The sequence below is a fragment of the Grampus griseus genome (genome assembly GCF_964374135.1).
Source record: "Grampus griseus genome assembly, chromosome: 15".
Taxonomy (NCBI): domain Eukaryota; kingdom Metazoa; phylum Chordata; class Mammalia; order Artiodactyla; family Delphinidae; genus Grampus; species Grampus griseus.
Window position 1 is genome coordinate 62,041,814 of NC_139009.1, and position 23,579 is coordinate 62,065,392.

At 41.8% G+C, this 23,579-nt stretch overlaps 2 protein-coding genes across 2 annotated transcripts in view; one reads left to right on the forward strand and one right to left on the reverse strand.

Moving 5' to 3' along the window:
* ALMS1 (ALMS1 centrosome and basal body associated protein) overlaps window positions 1–8,546 on the forward strand; it is a 231,200-nt gene extending 222,654 nt beyond the window's left edge. The window contains exons 20-22 of the mRNA XM_082672085.1: window positions 884–947; window positions 7,065–7,164; window positions 8,406–8,546. Of these exons, the coding sequence (XP_082528211.1) occupies window positions 884–947; window positions 7,065–7,164; window positions 8,406–8,450 (209 nt within the window). The 3' untranslated portion in view covers window positions 8,451–8,546. The remainder of the gene's footprint in view (window positions 1–883; window positions 948–7,064; window positions 7,165–8,405) is intronic.
* A 1,054-nt stretch (window positions 8,547–9,600) lies between these two features.
* Window positions 9,601–10,321, reverse strand: NAT8 (N-acetyltransferase 8 (putative); the record flags this gene model as incomplete). The annotated part of the gene is given in 6 exon segments (XM_082672755.1): window positions 9,601–9,732; window positions 9,736–9,835; window positions 9,837–9,862; window positions 9,864–10,050; window positions 10,052–10,179; window positions 10,181–10,321. Coding segments are annotated over 6 exon segments (714 nt in total).
* Between the last annotated feature and the right edge of the window lie 13,258 nt (window positions 10,322–23,579).

Consider the following 23,579-nt stretch of genomic DNA (forward strand, 5'->3'; position numbering starts at 1 on the left):
TTTCAGGGGCAGCCGGGGGCAGCCAGGACATGCACAGTCTTCCATGGTCCTTTGCACATGCCACAGATTGTGCCTAGCAGAGTACAAATGTCCCCTTTGAGCAGAGATCATAGCATGGTAACGAAGCAAAGGTAACTTTTGGACACTTCCAGGTTTCATCCGCGCACGCTTGTTCTTACGGTCCAGTCAGAACCGGTTTGGGGGAGTTCACCACTATATATCTCTCAAAGCATGTATCTCTCAAAGTACAGCTGCAAAACATCTCTGCCAAATGCCAGGTACTTTTGAAACGAACACAAAGATAAATCAGGGCAAGTGTCCTTCAGCTCTCAGGGGCTGGTATGGAAACAGAGAGATAAATCAAGTCACAGGTCCTTCAGTTTTTAGGGGCTGGTATGGGTGACACCACCACTGCTACTCAGCCATAAAAAAGAATGAAATTTTGCCACTTGCAGCAGCATGGATTAACATGGAGGGTATTATGCTTAGTGAAATAAATCAGACAGAGAAAGACAAATACTGTATTACATCACTTATATGTGGAATCTAAAAAATACAACAAACCAGTAAATATAACAAAAAGATATAGACCCACAGATATTGAGAACAAACTAGTGGTTACCAGTGGGAAGAGGGAAGCGGGGAGGGCCAAGATAGGGGTAGGGGATTCAGAGATAAAATAAATAAGCTACAAGGACATATTGTACAGCATAGGGAGTATAGCTAATATTTTATAATAACTATAAATGGAGTATAACCTTTAAAATTGTGACTCACTATGTTGTACACCTGAAACTTATGTAATATTGTAAATCAACTATACCTTAATTAAAAAAAAAAAAAGATACAATCCATTAAAAAAACCTCTTCTTCTTTTGCTTAGGCTTCCTGGCTGCCCAAAAGAAAAGGCCTGTTGGAAAGAAGGAAATGATTCAGCAGTCTAAATGGTAAGGCCAAAAGGATAAGTAACTATAAAAGTATAAATCAGGCCACCAAATGGTCAGGAGCTATAGCTTGGCCCCAGAATAAAGGCATATGCTCTAGTTAAAACATTTTGAGAGCTAAAAAAGAAAAAAACAATACATTATGAGAAAATTAGTTATAAAAATAGTTTCTCACTTATGGCACTAAAAAAGAAATGAAAAATAGCAGATCATGGTATGGATGCCTCATATATAAAAAAGACAAAGAATCGCCACTAATTTGCTTGCCTTAATCAGGCTGTGTTTGTTAGAAACAAATATAAATAAAAAATATTTTTAAATAAAAGTAAATATCTGGGGCCTTACATCTAGACAATCCTTTTACTAGGAATTGTATCCAGTACAATGGGAGATAGGGGAATAGTCTCCAAAACACAGTAAATTAGGCTTAAAAGAAAATCAAGTTTCAGAAGCATGTGTACACTGCCACCATTTGTAGTCTTTAATAAAAAAGTATTTGTGCTTACATAGATGCATATACTTGTATATGCATAGACTATCTCTGGAAGGATACCCAAAAAATTTGTAATAGTTGTTGCGTTTGGGACAAGGAACTGAGTGACTGGGGTACAGAGGTTGGAGAAAGACTAATTTTTTACCTTTTGAAATTTTGTGCCTTTGCATTCCTTAGCAATTAATTAATTAGAGATATGCATATATTGCTCATGAGACTGCCATATAACTAAGTTAATGGTTGGTTACCTCTTAGGAGGTCATTGGAGACTTCCTTTAATAAGAACAGTTTTATAGTTGGCATAGTGCTTGAAAACAATTTATCTTAGGTAAATTAAAACATTGCTCTGCTCTTGAAATCTTTTTACTCTCCATTTAGTAAACCATTTCCTTATAGGTATTTCAAAGGGATGCTTTAATCAAGTGGTTCTCAAAGTGTGGTCCATGGGCCTCTGGAAGTTGCTGAGACCCTTTCAGGGGATTTGTCAGGTCAAAACAAATTTCAAAATAATACTAGGATATTATGTGTCTTTTTAACTATTGACATTTATACAGATGATGCAAAAGTAATGAAGGGAGGACTAAAACTGCTGATGCCTTAGCACTATTTGAGACAGTGGACCAAACTGTGCTAGTCTAGTTGGCATTTTATTCTTCACAGCCACATGGCAGCAGTGTAATGGAAGTACACATAAAGCACTTCTGCTGCATACCAAGATACGACGATTGGTTCAAGGAAAAGCCTTGGTTTGTGTAGTGAGCTGAACTAGCTGCCTTTTTCATGGAACATAGCTTTTACTTGAAAGAATGACTGATAAACTAATTATTCCAAATTGGGTATATGACAGATATTTTCTTGAAAATGAGAAAGTGAATCTGTCACTTCTCTGGGAAAACAGCTGACAGTATTTATTGCCAAAGAGAAAATCTGAACTTTCAAGTAAAGAATAGAATTCTAGAAAACTTATGTCTACCACTATGAGATTGACTATCTCCCAGTACTTAGACTTTTCTGATGATATCAGCAGTGACGTAAATAATTGTAATATTTTTCATATTATATAAGTAAATATGTCAACATTTAAACTACCACTTGTCAAGATTTGATATAGTATCAAGAAAATCAGGGAATTCCCTGGTGGTCCAGTGGTTAAGACTTGGCCCTTTCACTGCTGAGGGCACAGTTTCAGTCCCTGGTCGGGAAACTAAGATCCTACATCCCGAAAGCTAAGCAGCCAAAAAAAAAAGAAAATCGGCAATTATCTGAAAAGAATATTAAAATACTCTTTTCTTTTCCAACTACATATGTGTGTAAACTGGATTTTTTTAAATGTACACTTTAACCAGAACAACATATAACAGCAAACTTAATACAGAAGCAAATATAAGAATTCAGCCATCTTCTATTAAACCAGACATTAAAGAGATTTGCAAAATATGTATAACATGCCACTCTTCTTATTTTTGTTTTGTAAAGTATATTTATTTTATATGTTAACATGTAACAGGCTTATTTTTTTTAATAAATTAAGAAACAAGTTTTTTATTGAAGTATATTTGACTTACAATATTATATTAGTTTCAGGCATAAAACATAGTGATTCAATATTTTTATAGGTTATACTCCATTTAAAATTATTACAAAATAGTGCTCGCTTCGGCAGCACATATACTAAAGTTGGAACGATACAGAGAAGATTAGCATGGCCCCTGCGCAAGGATGACACGCAAATTCGTGAAGCGTTCCATAAAAAAAAAAAAAAAAAATTATTACAAGATAATGGCTATGTTGCCCCGTGCTATACAATATATCCTTGTTGCTTGTTTATTTTATCCATAGTTTGTATCTCCTACTCCTATCCCCCTATTTTGCCCCTCCCTCCTTCCTTCTCCTCACTAGAAACCAGGGGTTTGTTCTCTGTATCTGTGAGTCTGTTTCTGTTTTGTTATATACATTCATTTGTTTTATTTTCTGGACTTCACACGTCAGTGATGTAATACAGTATTTGTCTTTCTCTGTCTGACTTGTTTCACTAAGCATAATACCTTCTAGGTCCATCCATGTTGTTGCAAATGGCAGAATTTCATTCTTTTTATGGCTGAGTAGTATTCCACTGTATATACATACCACACCTTCTTTATCCATTCATCTGTTGATGGACACTTAGGTTGTGAAATAAGTATTTTTTAAATTCTTTTTAAATGTTTTAATTTCTAATACAGTAAGTATCAATAGATAAAATCCACTTTCACCAAAATTGCCCTCAATTTTTAGGAGTATAAAGGTGTCGAAAGTCCAAAAACTTTGAGAATTATTGCTTCATTCTGAATGTCACAAAATTTAATTAATGGAAATTACATAGTGTTCGTTGTGTGGCAGCTAATAACACTCTCACCTCAGCAAGAGGAGTCCTTGCTATATGGGACTATGAAGCTTACCTGCAAGAAGGTAGGGCATCTTCTGAAAGGTATCTGTGCTTTAAAATATAAGTATAGTTGTAGGGGTGGATTAAGTACCCATCTTCTAGGAAGAGACAGGTTTTAAATTGACACATTTTCATTAGAGTACTTCTGTTCCATTTTATTTCTGATATGGCCCCCTTTCAAAGAAGCCATCTACTTCCATGTGAGAATCATAGAGTTGAATGGGATCTTAAAGGTCATCTAGTCTACCTTTAACTTTTAGGAAACTGTAACCCAGAGAGAGGTTGCCAGCAAGTCAGGGCCAGAGCTGGGGTTAGAGTCCGGCAGCAGGCTCCCCACCTAGCACTCCTTCAGGTGTATCATGTGGCGGACTTGGAGCTCTGGAGCTCTGTGTTACTCATCATCTTTTCCCATCACCTACCTCTACCAAAGATGTTTAAACGTTTCTGATAAGAAAAGATTTGGAGAAGAGAGAACCTGAATCTCTTAACTTGAAGCATTTCTTCCAATGTGTCCTTTAAGAGAAGTGTTTTCACTAACTTATTAATGCATATATTTGGGTATGCTCCAGGCACTGGACTAGGTACTACAAATGAAAGATAGTTGACTCCAGACCATGAGCAGACAGACAGTTCCAATAGTATGTAGTAATTGCTTTCAAGGATCCATTCACAAAATGCAATTTCTGGCTACTCTGATTAGCCCGACTCCCAGCTTTCCAGCCCTAGAATACAACCTTTACTGGCCCAAGCAGATTTTCTCTTCACATCACATGTTCTCCTTGGGATAACTCGTCTTTTTCCCTTCTGTAACCGTGACTTTTTTTCCAGCTTTACTGTGATATAATTGACATTTAACATTGTTTAAGTTTAAGCTATGTAATGTGATGATTTGACATACATTTGTATTGCAAAATGTTTACCACAATAAAGTTAGTTAACACATCCTTCACCTCACATAATTACCATTTTATTTTTCTTGTTGTTGTTTTAGTGAGAACATTAAAGCTCTACTGTCATAGCAACTTTCAAGTATACAGTGCAGTGTTGTTAACTGCAGTCACTGTGCTGCATATTTGCTCCCCAGAACTTATTCATCATAAAACTGAAAGTTTATACTCTTTGACCAGCATCTCTCCATTCCCCCATCCCTCAGCTCCTGGTAACCACCATTCTGTTCTCTGTTTCTGTGAGTTTGATGTTTTTAGATTCCACATATAAGTGAGATCATACAGTTTTGTCTTTCTCTGTCTGACTTATTTCATTTATCACATTGCCTTCACGGTCCATACATGTTGTTGCAAATGGCAGGATTTTTTTCCTTTTTTATGGCTATTCCATTATATGTATATATATATCACATTTTCCATTATATGTATTCCATTATATGTATGTTCCATTATACGTAGATATATATATCACATTTTCTTTATCCATTCATCCGTCGATGGACACGTACGTTGTTTCCACGTCTTCACTATTGTAAATAGTGCTGCAATGAACATGGGGGTGCAGATATCTTTTTGAGATCATGATTTCATCTCCTTCAGATATGTACCCACAAGTGGGATTGCTGGATCATACGGCAGTTCTATTTTTAATGTTTTGAGGAACCTCCACACTGTGTTCCATAGTGGCTGCACCAGTTTACATTCCCACCAACGGAGCACATTCTCACCTCCTCACCAGCATTTGTTATCTCTTATTTTTTTGATAATAGCCATTCTAACAGATGTGATGTACTATCTCATTGTGGTTTTCATCAACAGTGACTTTTAAAAATATGTTTGTTCTTCTTTGGTCTCTCTCCTGACCTCCACTTTTGTGTTTTCATTTAGTGATTATCCTCACTGTGTCCAAAGTGGAACTGCCCATTTTCCTCTCCCACACTTACTTGGGCCACCCACTCACCCACTAGAAAAGCTGGGGAGCTATTGCCTCCAGCTCCGTGACCCCGCACTGTTCGTGCAGCCGGCTAGTGCGTCCTGGAGACTCGCCTTCATGATTGCCCTGGAACCCATTCTCCTCACTGCCTTGATGCGGGCTTAGCCTCCTCTCTTGGAGGACTGCTCTTCTCCCCCTTCTGCTCTTTATCTTCTCTAATCTCTTTTCCACAGAGCCGCTGCATCATTATCAATGATTTTCTTTTCAGATTATAGAAAACTTTGGAAAATATAGAAAAAATTAGAAAGAAGAAAATAAATGTCACTCATAATTCTTCCATCTAAACATAACTAACACTAGTCCTGTTTCTATGGGGATTTTGCAGAGACCTGTGTTAACACACTTCTTTCTCCCCAGATTGTTTATCATACTATATATACAGGTTTGTAGCCTGCTTTATTTTGCTTAACATTGTATTGTGAACGTTTTCCCATAGCATAAAAACTATTTGAAACATTTTATGCTTTGTAATAATTTTATTATAGCCCATAATTTGTTTAACTGTTCTTTTGTTGGAGATTTACATTATTTCCAGTTAGAGTGTATTTATCAAGTGAATGTTTGATCATGTTCCTCCCTACTTAAAATCAGTGGCATCCAGTCCCTGATAGGACAGAGCCCAAGGTTTTCACACGGCTACGAGACCTTCACCCCATCTGCTTCCCTCCTGTTCCCCTACACTCTCTCCGTGAAGCCTTGACTCCATTCTTACCAACACTCCCTTCTCCCCACCTCCCCTTTCTGCTCCTAACTATTCTTCAAGACCTACCTCAAGCTTAGTCTCCTCTCTGGTCTTCCTTGACCTCCTTCAATCAGAATAAGTTTTGTTTCTTTTCCTATGTAGCATTTTGTAGATATGACGATTATTGTATTTTCTTTTGCATTATTTTTCATGCTTAAAAATATGGTAGTAATACAAAATCATTATCTTATATTGAAACCATACATTTTTCCATATAGAGTGAAAAGAAGTTCATCTCCACCCCTTATTCCACTTCTTTCCCATAAGTAACCACTATTAGCAGGATTTTATTATATTTTTATCTGTATCCCTTTTCAGATCATGAGCACTCCAGGCCAGGGTTCTTTGTGTCCAAGTGTCTAACAGGAAGCTGGACACACAACAGGCCCACAGCCTGTCTGAGGGACTGAGTGCCTGGAGAGCAGTAGAGCTTAGGGAGATGTGGGGAGGAGTGATCGTGTGCCTCTGTGGTCAGGTGGCCTCACTGCTTTCTGTCTTTCCATCGGTGCCATTTCTAAGGATTTATGAACAGCTTCCAGAAGTACAGAAAAAGAGAGAAGAGGAGAAGAGGAGATTGGAATATAAGTCGTACCGGCTGCGAGCCCAGCTATATAAAAAGGTCAGTCAGTCCTAGAGCAGGATTGATGAGGTTTATCAGGGGAAAGAGAAATTGAGAAAAACACATCTGACCTGTTTGAATTAACCACATTTGGAGAGTGAACTTAAGCTCATAACGCATTATACCACTACTAAAATTTAGAAGATAAAAGCACCTGTAACTAGACTTCAAATCTGAAAATCTAGAAAGGCAAATCTAAAAAAGGCATCTTCCAGGGACTTTCGTGATGGTCCAGTGGTTAAGACTCAGTGCTTCCACTGCAGGGGGCACAGGTTTGATCCCTGGCCAGAGAACTAAGATCCCACATGCCTCACAGCACGGCCAAAAAAAAATTGTTTTAATGTTTTAAAATTGTTTAATAAATAAATAAATAAGGCACCTTCCAGGCATACATTTGGAATGAAACCAAATTTCATACTTGGGTGTCAGTTTAGACGCCATGCTGGAAATGCCCACATCTTTCAGAGCTGATGAGTTTTCATCCAGAGTCCCAAATGATAGTTTTATGCCCCTTATGGGTGAATCATACACCACTAGAACTTTTTAAATAAATTGGAAAATGTCCAAGTGTAGCATACAAGTTGGCAGTTTGGGTACTCAGAGCCTTGAAGCCACTACCATTTCCTGCCCACAGCCCCAGTAGAATCAGGGGTACTGCAAGTTTTAGAACCTTACGGTCCAGGGGACTTGCTACCAATTAATTCCTTGAGAAAGCAGATGGGCTACTATGCCTGAAGGTCCAGATCCTTCAGTGTTCTCATTTCTTTCCCAGCCCCCTCACTTCACCCCCAGAGGACTCTGAAAGTCAGAAACCAAGAGACGAGTTCATACCAGACCGATGTGGGATTGGAGAGCTGCTTCTGGAGCGCATACCGTGGCTCAGGCTGGGCTCCCTCAAATGGGGACGCCCCAGGCACTACATGACCTGTCTGGTGTGTCAGCATCACAAGGCCAGGCCTCTTATTGTGCTTGTGTGTTTGTGAACTGATGGATGGATTAGTCTATTAGGATTATATTAATATTATATTTCTGTATAGACTATAATAGACTACAGATCATCTCCCCTAAACACTTCAGGAAGTATTTTTTGTATAATTACCATCGTTTCTGAAGCTGGGGAAGATAAGATTTGGGGAGAATGACACTGGTCTCTTCAGCAACATGTCTGGGGTGAGGAGTGGCTGTCTGCCTCTAGTGGCAAGAGTATCTAACTTCTTTCCTGCCTTTCTTTTCTTCCACAGAAATTGACCAATCAACTCTTGGGGAGAAAAGTTCCTTGGAACTGACATAAGAATATTTTCCTCAGAGCCTTGGAATTATATTTTATCAGCCTGGAGGAGCACAATCCTTACTTTTATGAGTCTGGTTTAATAAAACTTATCTTGTTGTCCATGTGTAATTTAGAAGTAGTAACCTTCTGAAGAGTCTTGGGTAGAATGATGACTAAGATTATTAATGGTTCAGGAGCAATACTTTCTCCACAGTGGCCTTGCCCACAGGGACGTTTGTTACAATGGTATTATCTTAATTCTAGGCAAGAGTAAGTCCCTTTTTGTATGTGTTTTTATAGAAAATAACTTCTGATTGACTCATAGTAAAGCAAGCAGCAGAGGGTTATTTCCCATCTGTAGAGGTGCAGGGAGCTATGCAGTGTCTCCCTGAGGTGTGTGGGGAACTTCAATCTAAAAGCACCAGTCAAGGAAAAGAAATGCAGCATAACATGGTGAGAGCCCTTTGTTGACTTGGTGTCAGGCAGTGTCTGGTTAGGGTAGCCATCAGGTGGGCCCAGAGACTCTCAGCAGACACAGGTGCCTTGGGTCCAGAGCTACCTCCTAGCCTCATTCCAGCTTCCTTCGGGAACATTAGCCTTTAGTAGGCACAACTCAAGAGGCAACAGAAGCTTGACTTAAATCATGGCCTGGCCCTGGCCAGTGGGATGTGGGGTTGTGCCACTTCTAGGCCTAGTCCATGTCAAATCCCACACTCTGTCCCTGGCTGCCTTCTTGCCCTTCAGCAGCGACCTTGGGGCCATAGCAGACTGATGGCACCATTGGCCCTGATCCTTCTCACGTGGATTCTTCTCACACTCCTTCTCCACGCCCTTTCCACATGACTTCGCATTTCCTCTCACTGAAGAGGCAGGGCATGACACCTGGAGATCTAAGCGGCGGCCCAGCTGAGCTCAGCCTAAGCTGCTGACCCACAGACTCATGAGCTGAAAAAATGTTTATCATTATTTTGTGGTGGTTTTTTATGCAACATTCTCGTGGCACTAGATAAATGAAACAGTAGCAACCCCAAAAACTGAATGGAGCAGAGCCACCCCACCACCAAGGCCATCGGGTTCCAATGTGAACAAGCAGTAAGCTTTTACTGTGTCGTCGCAGTGAGACTTCAGGGTTTGCTTATTACTGCAGCAGAGCCGATCCCTCCTAACTAATCCACAATGACACAGATCATAGGGCCCCCTCCTTGCTCCAGTGCCTGAGAGACCTGAGCAGAGGGGAGACGGTAGATAAATTGAATTGCAGGGACAGCAACTAGCCTATAGCTTGTGGAGAAGAAAAACTAGCCCATCTTCCAGAAGCCGAGGTGCTGGTAAAGGGCCAGGGCAGAGTACTGCAGTGTGCTGGTGCTGAGGACAACTTTGCTGTAACCCTGGTGCCACGCAGACTCGGACAGTCCTGACCAGGGCTTTTACTTATCCCCTGACCACGGTGCTCCAGGGCCACACGTAGGTGAAGCAGCTGCAACTGCTCATTCCACAGGGTGGCCTTCTTAACAGGTGGTGCTCCCACCATGCCCACGACCTGCCCCTCAGACTCAACCACCCAGAAGCAGGAGCCACTCTCACTGAAGTAGGATTTGGTGATGTCAGACATGTCTGTGCAAAGACATGACCTCAAACTGGATCCAGTGGTATTTGGCAGGAAACCTCAGGGCAGCAAGGAGGGCAAGGCTGGCCACGAAGGTCAGGACCCAGGAGCCAGAGACCAGGAATAGGGCAAGGGGCCCCCGCAAGCAAGAGCACAAGGGTTCGGGGCAGCTTTAGGATGTGGTGGAAGGTTGTGGGAAGGTACTCGGTCATCACCTTGGAGAACAAGCCCACGACCCATTTGCGATAATTTTCCTGGTATTTGTGGATTTGATGAGCCATGGAAGACTTCTGTGTCTGGATCTCAAAGTTCAAGAGAGAGGTAGGAGTCCCTGTATGACTTCCTGGCAGCCCTGGGGGAGAGAGAAGAAGCCATGTGAGTGGCTTATCCTCCCACCCCCCAGAACCGGGGATGACCCTGCTCAAGGATGTGTCCTTCTGCTTCTACCCAAGAGGAAATAGGCCACAATCACTGGGAGAAGGTGTAGAGTCAGCAGAAAGGTCTGCATTTGGTCCTGTCTCCATGCATGACCTTGGGCATGTTACATAATCTTCTCCAAGAACCTGCCTTCTGAAGTTGTTTAGAGGACTTAATAACATATACAAATCTCTGGTTATGAAGTACCCTCCCCTCTCCCTCGTTCCCCTTTCCCTGGCTCTCAGCTTCTCCATACATTGGGGTGGCACCATGCAGCAGCCAAGCATGTGTCCCTCTCCCAGGGACCGTACACTGCAGTAGTCCTGTGTTTCCAAGTACAAGTTTCAACAAAGGCTTCTTCCCACTTGTTTGCAAATTTTCAGGCTGTTGAGGTGGCAGAAGAGCCAAACACCAAAAATAGACCAGCCTTGAGAGCCAGAGGAGGGTCCAGAGCTCCAGGCCACACCTAAGAACACTGTCCTTCCACCCATGGCCTCTCACCTGCTACCACAAGAGCCTTGAGTGTCCAGGGCAGCCACTGCCCCCAGCCTCCAGCTGGCATCCAGGAGAGACTGCAAGGGCACGCTCCACTTCCAGGGACCAGGTCCTGGATGGCACCTCATTGGCCAGCTCCTGGATATTTGTTCATCATAAATCCCAGGCTCAAGTAGCTGGGCTATGATGGAGCAGGGAGTCCATTCTGCACTCTCTGATCACTGGGGAATTAACCTGGAGGGGTACGCAGGGTCTGGAACAGCTCAGGAGTCCTTGCCTTTGTGGATGGCCTATACCCCACACCATGGCAGTTCACCCAGCACCTTGGTGCTCTCTGATGTCCACCCTCAGCCCCTCCACACAGCTGCTATGACCCTGGCGAATTTGCCCCTCACCCTGTGCTCTGTCATCACAGACCAGAATCCAAGTCCCCTGGCTCAGCACACAAGGTGCTTCACAGCTGGATGAGGGCAGCAGGGACCTGGCCATGCAGGGCCTATCATCCAGGTTAGGAAGTTTGGACTCTATTCCAAGAATACCAGGAGGCCATTGCTATGCTTTTAGCTGGGGAGTAACATAACCAGAGGTAGGGGTGGGGTGTGTGGTGTGTGTCTATTACTCTGGCTACATGTGGAAAATAGATTGGAAGAGCCAGGAATGGAAGCATATATCCCCCTGCCCCCAGAGGCTAGCACAGCAGTCCAGGCAAAAGAAGGGCCTCCAGATACAGATATGCAGGCTGCTCATTGTAAAAGAGCACCTCGCCCAAGAAGGCTAGTGGGAACTAAAATCCATGAGCCCTGGCACAGAGCTGAGTCTGACCAAAGGAAAAGGCACCTTTTTCTTATTTGCTCAAAGGTGTCGCTGCTCAGTTGGTCCTGCTAGAAAGCAGTGACTTGGACCAGAGTTGGGCCATGGGTGTGACCTGGCCCACTTGGAGGTGCATTTTGGGGGTAGAAATGGCAGGAGTTGATGATCTGAGGATGAAGAAGTGGTCAGAGATGACAGCCAGATTTCTGGCAAGAGCATCTAGGAAGACATTGGAGAGAGACCAGACTTGGAGAGACAGATCATGACCACCCCAAAGGCGCCATCCTGGCAGCTGGAATCCAGGGCTGGTGACGGAGACTGCAGAGGCTCCAGATCTTCAGCACGCAAAAAGGCCACAAGGATTTAACTAATGTGAAGGCAGGGTGGTGAGCCATGGGTGTGTTACATTGTTTTCAGTACATTTTAATATTTTTTTAAATGTTAAGCAAAACTTGAAGTAAGACTCAAAAGAGAATAGAAGGCTCCAAAGTACAGCTGAGTATCCCTAATGAGTCTATCTAATAATAACTAGTCAGAAACCTAACAGTCAAGCTGAGAAGCCAGAGGTCCTTGATCTGTCCCTGCCCTCTCTTTCCTGTATTCTCACCAGCTTCTGTGGCTTCCTCAACACCCAATGTCCTTGGTTTACATTCAGGCTTTTCAACCTTCCTCATAGCCATGAATAATGAGGAGGATTTATTGACCTGAAAAATAATTGTCAAAATATAGCACCAAGCTATAAAGGTTATAAAACAGTATGTTTTCATTCGTTTTTGGAAAAATATAACAAAAATAATTTATACACACAAGCATGCAGAGAGAAAAGTCTGAACGGTTACACCAAACATTGGCAGCATTTGTCTCTGGATAGAGGAATTATGGGTAATTCTCTGTGTAAGAAATGAAGTCTGGAAGTCTCAGCACATTCCAGACTCTTGGCCCTGCATGCAGATGATGAAACTGAGGCTTGGGAATCTACCTGTCTCTGCCTCAGCCAACTTCTTCTTTTAATTTATTTTATTGAACTATACTTGATTTACAATGTGTTAAGTTCTGCTGTGCAGCAAAGTGATTCAGTTATACATATATGTACATTCTTTTCCAGATTTTTTTCCATTATGGTTTAACACAATATTGTATATAGTTCCCTGTGCTATACATTAGGACCTTGTTGTTTATCCATCCTATATATAATAGTTTGCATCTGACCATCCCAAACTCCCAATCCATCCCTCCCCCACGCCCCCTCCCCCTTAGCAACCACAAGTCTGTTCTCTACGTCTGTGAGTCTGTTTCTGTTTTGTAGATGAGTTCATTTGTGTCATATTTTAGATTCCACATATAAGTGATATCATATGGTGTTTGTCATTCTCTTTCTGACTTCACTTAGCATGATAATCTCTAGGTCCATCCATGTTGATGCAAATGTGCCTCAGCCAACTCTTTTTTTTTTTTAATATTTATTTATTTTTGGCTGCATCGGGTCTTAGTTGCGGCACGTGGAATCTTTTGTTGCAGCGCACTGGCTTCTCTCCAGCTGTGCTGCACAGGCTCAGTAGTTGTGGCGCAGACTTAGTTGCCCCACGGCATGTGGGATCTTAGTTCCCTGACCAGGGATCGAACCCTTGTCCCCTGCATTGGAAGGTGGATTCTTAACCACTGGACCACCAGGGAAGTTCCCTCAGCCAACTCTTAAGAGTCTAAAGAGACCCAGCTAAGATTGTGAACTCCTAAAGGTAAGGCAGGTGTGTTATTTTATTCTATTATTTTATTTTTAATTAACCATTTAAATGTGTATAATTCAGTGGCATTTAGTACATTCACAATGTTGTGTAACTACCACCTCTATCTAGTTCCAAAGCATTTTCTTTACCCAAAAGGAGAACTGTTAGTCAGTAGGTAGTCACTCCCTATTTCCACCGCTCCCGAGCCCCTGGCAACCACTAACCTGCTTTCTGTCTCTATGGATTTACCTATTCTTGATGTTTCATTTAAATGGAAACACGTAATATGTGAACTTTTACGTTCAGCCTCTTTCACTTTTGTTCTCAAAGTTGACCCATGTCCTAGTATCAGTTCTTCATTGCTTTTCATGGCTGAATAATGTTGCATGGTATGGATAGACCACATTTGTTCATCCAGTCATCCATTGATGGACGACCGAATTGTTTCCACCTTTTGGCTATTGTGAATAGTGCTGCTATGAACATTCTGTACAAGTGGTTGTTTCAACACCTGTTTTCAATTCCTTTGGTATATACCTAGGAGTGGAATTGCTGGGTCATATGGTAACTCTATTTTAACATTTTGAGGAGCTGCCAAACTGTTGTCCAGAGTTTTACTTTGCCACCAGCAGTGAGTCTTATTTGGTTTTACTATCTACCTCGGCACTATGCAGGTACATACAAGGAAGGAGAGACAGCCGTTATTCACTGAGGTGTTAGATGCCTGGTACTGTGAGAAAGCACTTTTCCTATGCTGTACTATTTGATATTGGCAGCAACCTAAGAGCTAAGGTTGATATTGTTTCCATTTTACAAATGGGAAACCGAAGCCCACAAGTCTGCAATATCCTTCCCACAACCCCATAGAACATGGCAGGGTGGGACCCAAGCCTTGGCAGCTCTGACTTGAAGGCCTGAACATTTTGCTTTTTCAGTACCACATGCTGACCCCAACAGGCAGCTGTCTGACAAGTGAATTATTAAGTAGTGTAAAGCACTGTATTCCAGGAGAACCAGCTCTGTCTGCTGGGATGCAAGAGTCACCTACAAGCCTCATTACGCCCCTATCACCAGTGGTCAGACCATACTTGACCAAATTCCAATACGTGACTAAGGCTCTGTTCTTTCGTCAAGATCCAGTTTAGTGCTACCTTCTCCATCAAGACTTCTGACCCCTCCCAACCAGATGGATCTTGTATCTGCTCCCTCTTTGAAGCCTTTGCACTTCTCATTAAGCACTTATATCACTGTTAATTTGTTACTTACTTAACAAGTAACTGTTAACTTATTACAGTTAATTAAACAGTTACAAGTAACTGGATAAATTATTTTATTCTTCTATTGCCTATAGGAGCCTGATTATAATATAATATATTATTATTAATATATATAATATATATAATATTTATATATATAATATAATATATTGTTATATATTATATATTATATTATATAATATATAATATAATAGATAATTATATTTTTGGAATCACTGTTATTCCCAGAGTTGTGGGACTTGAGAGCAGCATGTCAGTGAAATCCCATGCTTGCATTTATGAAGAACACTTGCCTAATAGACCAGCTTAGGCCAGAAATGGGCCAATGAAATGGAAGGTACATGACTCTACCTTCCATTTCATTGGCCCATTTCTGGACTGAGCTGGTCTATTAGGCAAGTGTTCTTCAAGAGTCATGTACCAAAATGTTCATTGCAGCTCTATCTACAATAGCCAAGAGATGGAAGCAACCTAAGTGTCCATCATCGGATGAATGGATAAAGAAGATGTGGCACATATATACAATGGAATATTACTCAGCCATAAAAAGAAACGAAATTGAGTTATTTGTAGTGAGGTGGATGGACCTAGAGTCCGTCATACAGAGTGAAGTAAGTCAGAAAGAGAAAAACAAATACCGTATGCTAACACATATATATGGAATCTAAGGGGGGGAAAAAGGTCATGAAGAACCTAGGGGTAAGATAGGAATAAAGACACAGACCTACTAGAGAATGCACTTGAGGGTATGGGGAGGGGGAAGGGTAAGCTGTGACAAAGTGAGAGAGTGGCATGGACATATATACACTACCAAATGTAAAATAGATAGCTAGTGGGAAGCAGCCGCATAGCACAGGGAGATCAGCTCTGTGCTTTGTGACCACCTAGAGGGGTGGGGTAGGGAGGGTGGGAGGGAGGGAGATGCAAGACGGAAGAGATACGGGAACATATGTATATGTATAACTGATTCACTTTGTTATAAAGCAGAAGCTAACACACCATTGTAAAGCAATTATACTCCAATAAAGATGTTTAAAAAAATAAAGAAATGGAAGGTAGACAATCAAGACTCATAGTGTTTTAGAAGCCTCCGAAAGAGAAGGAAAATGTCCTGGAAAGAACATCATCTCCCCTGATCTCTCATCGGGGCTCCCAATAACCTAGCCTCAGGTCAGTGCCCTGGTCTCCCACTGAGAACTCATAACTTAGACGAATGAGAGGAAATAACAGCAAATTATTTCAAGGGGAAAGAAAGTGGACTAATAGGTCCTTGGCAAGATGTTCAGAAATCCTAGAACAATGATTCAGCTCTATAGAAATGTTTCTAATCTAACCTAACTTAACCTTTTAAGAAATTTAGCAAAAGGGAGATGGTATCAGCACTCAAATTAGGATAACTCGAGCTGATTTTACAGATATAGATCACCAGAGGGCCTAATTATGAAGGTGTGGATGGGTAGAGGGGAAACGAGGTGTGTTATTGCTCAGAGGCCTGAAGCGAGGTGGAGGGAGAGGTGACAAGAGCCTGACCCAGGAGTTGAGTAGCGCAGACCGCCCTGAGAGGTTCAGGGCCAAAGCCAGCCTAGGGGTCCTGCAGGGAAGGGCCAGAAGAATAAATACCCTCGCCTCGTTCTCCTGCTAGCCTCCCCCCTTCACACACACTGGCCAAACCCAAGTAGAAGCCAAGGGGAAGGGAGGACCTCTTGCTGGGTACATGGTAAGTCAGCCTCCAGGGCAGAGAGAAGAGTGGAGAAAGATGAAGGGTGACCTGGAGGGAACGATGGGAGACTACTGGCACAGAGGATATGAAAACAAGAACAGGCAAATTTGATGAATACAAACTTTGCTCATTGCACCCAATCAACCTAGAGAGCTGTGCTTTACTCAGTATTGTAACATGGAGTACAGATGGCACGTCAGTCTGCAAAACAAAGCCAGGAGCAGAGAAGCAGCTGCAACCCCAGCACAGGTTCCAGAGCAGAGGAATTGACAACTGCAGTTTGCAGACAAGTGGAAAGGTCATCAAGGGAAAAGCAGAATGAGAATGGCAGCAGGAGGCCTGAAATATCCTGTGAGCCATGAGGCTCCTTCTAAAAAGAAGGTGCAGGGCTTGGGAGCAGTTCTCGTAGTTCTTCTGAGTGTGTGGTGGGGAGGGGAATAGGGGATTAAAGACCATTTCACTGTAGTTACAGCCTTAGTTGTTCCCAAGACTGGGGAGATGGCAACAATGATTGCCTGGGTAACAGAGCCCCCTTCCCTCACCTTATCCCAGAGACAGCTGGCTTTTTACTTTAATATGTAACCCTTGACTAGGGAGCTAGATAAGGGTGTCCTACCAAACTGCATCCCTTCTCTGCCAGCACCAAAGTCCCTATAATTACAGCTTGCTTTTGCTGGGGAGCCTTTAGGCTCTGAAGCAACCTGGTTAATTTAGGAACAAAGAACATTGTTCCTAAATTGGATCAATTTTTTTTGAGAAAAAGCTTGTGGAGCTTACGTTAACTTCTTTCCCAGGAAATGGCATTACTTTTTCTTCTTCACCCAAAGGCTCCCAAAGAGTTGAAAACATTATAAATAGTTACAGAAATAAACCCTTTCAAAACACTCTTCATAGCAAACTAATAAACAGTTCAACTTCACCAGTAGTCTGACAACTCAAAATGGTGAAAATGTTGAAAAGTTAAAAGGCATTGTTGGCGAGTCTGCTGAGACTGGCACACTTGTGCCAATTACCAGTGCAAAATGGCACCTTTCTGGTATTAAAAAATTCATATCCTCTTCCCTAATAACTCCACTTCAGGGAAGCTATCCTAAAGAAAGAGACATGGGGCTTCCCTGGTGGTATAGCGGTTGAGAGTCTGCCTGCCAATGCAGGGGACACGGGTTCGTGCCCCGGTCCGGGAAGATCCCACATGCCGCGGAGCGGCTGGGCCTGTGAGCCATGGCCGCTGAGCCTGTGCATCCGGAGCCTGTGCTCCGCAACGGGAGAGGCCACAACAGTGAGAGGCCAGCGTACCGCAAAAAAAAAAAAAAACCTTCCTTTGGGCTTCCCTGGTGGCGCAGTAGTTAAGAGTCCGCCTGCCAAGGACGAGGGGAAGAGGGGAAGATGGTGGAAGAGTAAGACGCGGAGATCACCTTCCTCCCCACAGATACACCAGAAATACATCTACATGTGGAATAACTCCTATAGAACACCTACTGAACGCTGGCAGAAGACCTCAGACCTCCCACAAGGCAAGAAACTCACCACGTACCTGGGTAGGGCAAAAGAAAATAAAGAAAAAACAGAGACAAAAGGATAGGGACGGGCCCTGCACCAGTGGGAGGGAGCTGTGAAGGCGGAAAGGTTTCCACACACTAGGAAGCCCCTTCGCGGGCGGAGACTGCGGGTGGCGGAGGGGGAGCTTCGCCGCCGTGGAGGAGAGTGCAGCAACAGCGGTGCGGAGGGCAAAGGGGGGGATTCCCGCACAGAGGATCGGTGCCGACCGGCACTCAACCAGCCCGAGAGGCTTGTCTGCTCACCCGCCGGGGTGGGCGGGGCTGCGAGCTGAGGCTCGGGCTTTGGTCGGAACGCAGGGAGAGGACTGGGGTTGGCGGCGTGAACACAGCCTTAAGGGGTTAGTGCACCACGGCTAGCCGGGAGGGAGTCCGGGAAAAGGGCTGGAGCTGCCGAAGAGGCAGGAGACTTTTTCTTCCCTCTTTGTTTCCTGGTGCGTGAGGAGAGAGGATTAAGAGCGCTGCTTAAAGGAGCTCCAGAGATGGGCGCGAGCCCATTTTTTCCCCTTTTCCTCTTTTTGTGAGTGTGTATGTGTATGCTTCTGTGTGAGATTTTGCCTGTATAGCTTTGCTTCCACCATTTGTCCTAGGGTTCTATCCGTCCGTTTTTAAAAAATTTTTTTTCTTTCTTAAAAATTTTAATTTTAATAACTCTATTTTATTTTACTTTATCTTCTTTCTTTCTTTTTCTTTCTTTCCTTCCTTCCCTCCTTTAGAAAACGAATCATCCCAAATTGAGGAGGTGGACTTTGAGAGCAAGATTTATGATTTTTTCCCCTTCTCCTCTTTTTGTGAGTGTGTATGTGTATGCTTCTGTATGAAATATTGTCTGTATAGCTTTGCTTCCACCATTTGTCCTAAGGTTCTATCCGTCCATTTTGTTTTTTTAATTTTTTTCTTAATAATTATTTTTTAATTTAATAACTTTATTATATTTTACTCTATTTTATTTTATCTTCCTTCTTTCTTTTTTCCTTCCTTCCCTCCTTTCTTCCTTCCTTCCTTCCTCCCACTGTCTCTCCCTCCCTCCTTCCTTTCTTTCTTTCTTTCCTTCTTTTCTTCTTTCTTCCTTCCTTCCTTCCTTCCTTCCTTTCTTTCTCTCTTTCTTTCTTCCTACTTATACTAATTCTTTCTCTCTACTTTTACTCCCTTTTATTCTGAGCCGTGTGGAGGAAAGGCTCTTGTTGCTGCAGCCAGGAGTCAGTGCTGTGCCTCTAAGGTGGGAGAGCCAACTTCAGGACACTAGTCAACAAGAGACCTCCCAGCTCCACATATCAAATGGTGAAAATATCCCAGAGATCTCCATCTCAACACCAGCACCCAACTTCACTCAACGACCAGCAAGCTACAGGGCTGGACACCCTATGCCAAACAACTAGCAAAACAGGAACACAACCCCACCCATTAGCAGAGAGGCTGTCTAAAACCATAATAAGTCCACAGACACCCCAAAACACACCACCAGACGTGGACCTGCCCACCAGAGAGACAAGATCCAGCCTCATCCACCAGAACACAGGCACTAGTCCCCTCCACCAGGAAGCCTACACAACCTGAACCAACCTTAGCCACTGGGGACAGATACCAAAAACAATGGGAACTACGAACCTGCAGCCTTTAAAAAGGAGACCCCAAACACAGTAAGATAAGCAAAATGAGAAGACAGAAAAACACACAGCAGATGAAGGAGCAAGATAAAAACCCACCAGACCTAACAAATGAAGAGGAAATAGGCAGTCTACCTGAAAAAGAATTCAGAATAATGATAATAAAGATGATCCAAAAGCTTGGAAATAGAATAGACAAAATGAAAGAAACATTTAACAAGGACCTAGAAGAACTAAAGATGAAACAAACAACGATGAACAACACAATAAATGAAATGAAAAATACTCTAGATGGGATCAATAGCAGAATGACTGAGACAGAAGAATGGATAAGTGACCTGGAAGATAAAATAGGGGAAATAACTAATGCAGAGCAGAATAAAGAAAAAAGAATGAAAAGAACTGAGGACAGTCTCAGAGACCTCTGGGACAACATTAAACACACCAACATTCTAATTATAGGGGTTCCAGAAGAAGAAGAGAAAAAGAAAGGGACTGAGAAAATATTTGAAGAGATTATAGTTGAAAACTTCCCTACTATGGGAAAGGAAATAGTTAATCAAGTCCAGGAAGCACAGAGAGTCTCATACAGGATAAATCCAAGGAGAAATACGCCAAGACACATATTAATCAAACTATCAAAAATTAAATACAAACAAAGCATATTAAAAGCAGCAGGGGAAATACAACAAATAACACGCAAGGGAATCCCCATAAAGTTAACAGCCGATCTTTCAGCAGAAACTCTGCAAGCCAAAAGGGACTGGCAGGACATATTTAAAGTGATGAAGGAGAGAAACCTGCAACCAAGATTACTCTACCCAGCAAGGATCTCATTCAGATTTGATGGAGAAATTAAAACCTTTACAGACAAGCAAAAGCTGAGAGAGTTCAGCACCACCAAACCAGCTTTACAACAAATGCTAAAGGAACTACTCTAGGCAAGAAACACAAGAGAAGGAAAAGACCTCCAATAACAAACCCAAAACAATTAAGAAAATGGGAATAGAAACATATATATCGACAATTACCTTAAATGTAAATGGACTAAATGCTCCCACCAAAAGACACAGATTGGCTGAATGGATACAAAAACAAGACCCATATATATGCTGTCTACAAGAGACCCACTTCAAACCTAGAGCCACATACAGACTTAAGTAAGGGGATGGAAAAAGATATTCCATGCAAATGGAAATCAAAAGAAAGCTGGAGTAGCAATTCTCATATCAGACAAAATAGACTTTAAAATAAAGCCTATTACAAGAGACAAAGAAGAACACTACATAATGATCAAGGGATCGATCCAAGAAGAAGATATAACAATTGTAAATATTTATGCACCCAACATAGGAGCACCTCAATACATAAGGCAAATACTAACAGCCATAAAAGAGGAAATCGACTGTAACACATTCGTACTAGGGGACTTTAACACCCCACTTTCACCAAAGGACAGATCATCCAAAATGAAAATAAATAAGGAAACACAAGCTTTAAATGATACATTAAACAAGATGGACTTAATTGATATTTATAGGACACTCCATCCAAAATCAACAGAATACACATTTTTCTCAATTGCTCATGGAACATTCTCCAGGAGAGATCATATCTTGGGTCACAAATCAAGCCTTGGTAAATTTAAGAAACTTGCAATCATATCAAGTATCTTTTCTGACCACAAGGCTATGAGACTAGATATCAATTACAGGAAAAGATGTGTAAAAAAAACAAACACATGGAGGCTAAACAATACACTACTTAATAACGAAGTGATCACTGAAGAAATCAAAGAGGAAATCAAAAAATACCTAGAAACAAATGACAAGGGAGACACGACGACCAAAACCTATGGGATGCAGCAAAAGCAGTTCTAAGAGGGAAGTTTATCACAATACAATCCTACCTTAAGAAACAGGAAACATCTCAAATAAACAACCTAACCTTGCACCGAAATTAATTAGAGAAAGAAGAACAAAAAAACCCCAAAGTTAGCAGAAGGAAAGAAATCATAAAGATCAGATCAGAAATGAATGAAAAAGAAATGAAGGAAACAATAGCAAAGATCAATAAAACTAATGGCTGGTTCTTTGAGAAGATAAACAAAATTGATAAAGCATTAGGAAGACTCTTCAAGAAAAAAAGGAAGAAGACTCAAATCAATAGAATTAGAAATGAAAAAGGAGAAGTAACAACTGACACTGCAGAAATACAAAGGATCATGAGTGATTACTACAAGCAACTGTATGCCAATAAAATGGACAACCTGGAAGAAATGGACAAATTCTTAGAAATGCACACCCTGCCGAGACCAAACCAGGAAGAAATAAAAACTATGAACAGACCAATCACAAACACTGAAACTGAAACTGTGATTAAAATTCTTCCAACAAACAAAAGCTCAGGACCAGATGTCTTCACAGGCGAATTCTATCAAACACTTAGAGAAGAGTTAACACCTATCCTTCTCAAACTCTTCCAAAATATAGCAGAGGGAGGAACACTCCCAAACTCATTCTACGAGGCCACCCTGATACCAAAACCAGACAAAGATGTCACAAAGAAAGAAAACTACAGGCCAATATCACTGATGAACAAAGATGCAAAAATCCTCAACAAGATACTAGCAAAGACAATCCAACAGCACATTAAAAGGATCATACTCCATGATCAGGTGGGGTTGATTCCAGGAATGCAAGAATTCTTCAATATACACAAATCAATCAACGTGATACACCATATTAACAAATTGAAGGAGAAAAACCATATGATCATCTCAATAGATGCAGAGAAAGCTTTTGACTAAGTTCAACACACACTTATGATAAAAACCCTGCAGAAAGTAGGCATAGAGGGAACTTTCCTCAACATAACAAAGGCCATATATGACAAATCCACAGCCAACATCATCCACAATGGTGAAAAACTGAAACCATTCCCACTAAGATCAGGAACAAGACAAGGTTGCCCACTCTCACCATTGTTATTCAACATAGCTTTGGAAGTTTTAGCCACAGCAATCAGAGACGAAAAAGAAATAAATGGAATCCAAATCAGAAAAGAAGAAGTAAAGCTGTCACTCTTTGCAGATGACATGATACTATCCATAGAGAATCCTAAAGATGCTACCAGAAAACTACTAGAGCTAATCTATGAATTTGGTGAAGTAGCAGGATACAAAATTAATGCACAGAAATCTCTGGCATTGTTATACACTAATGATGAAAAATCTGAAAGTGAAATTAAGAAAACACTCCCATTTACCACTGCAACAAAAAGAATAAAATATCTAGGAATAAACCTACATAAGGAGCCAAAAGACCTGTATGCAGAAAATTATGATACTGATGAAAGAAATTAAAGATGATACAAATAGATGGAGAGATATACCATGTTCTTGGATTGGAAGAATCAACATTGTGAAAATGACTCTACTACCCAAAGCAATCTACAGATTCAATGCAATCCCTATTAAACTACCACTGGCATTTTTCACAGAACTAGAACAAAAAGTTTCACAATTTGTATGGAAACACAAAAGACCCCGAATAGCCAAAGCAATCTTGAGAACGAAAAATGGAGCTGGAGGAATCAGGCTCCCTGAGTTCAGACTATACTACATAGCTACAGTTATTAAGACAGTATGGTACTGGCACAAAAACAGAAATATAGATCAGTGAAACAGGATAGAAAGCCCAGAGATAAACCCACGCACATATGGTCACCTTATCTTTGATAAAGGAGGCAAGAATATACAGTGGAGGGCTTCCCTGGTGGCACAGTGGTTGAAAGTCCGCCTGCCAATGCAGGCGACACGGGTTCGTGCCCCGGTCCAGTAAGATCCCACATGCCATGGAGCAGCTAGGCCCATGAGTCCTGGCTGCTGATCCTGTGCATCTGGAGCCTGTGCTCCACAACACGAGAGGCCAC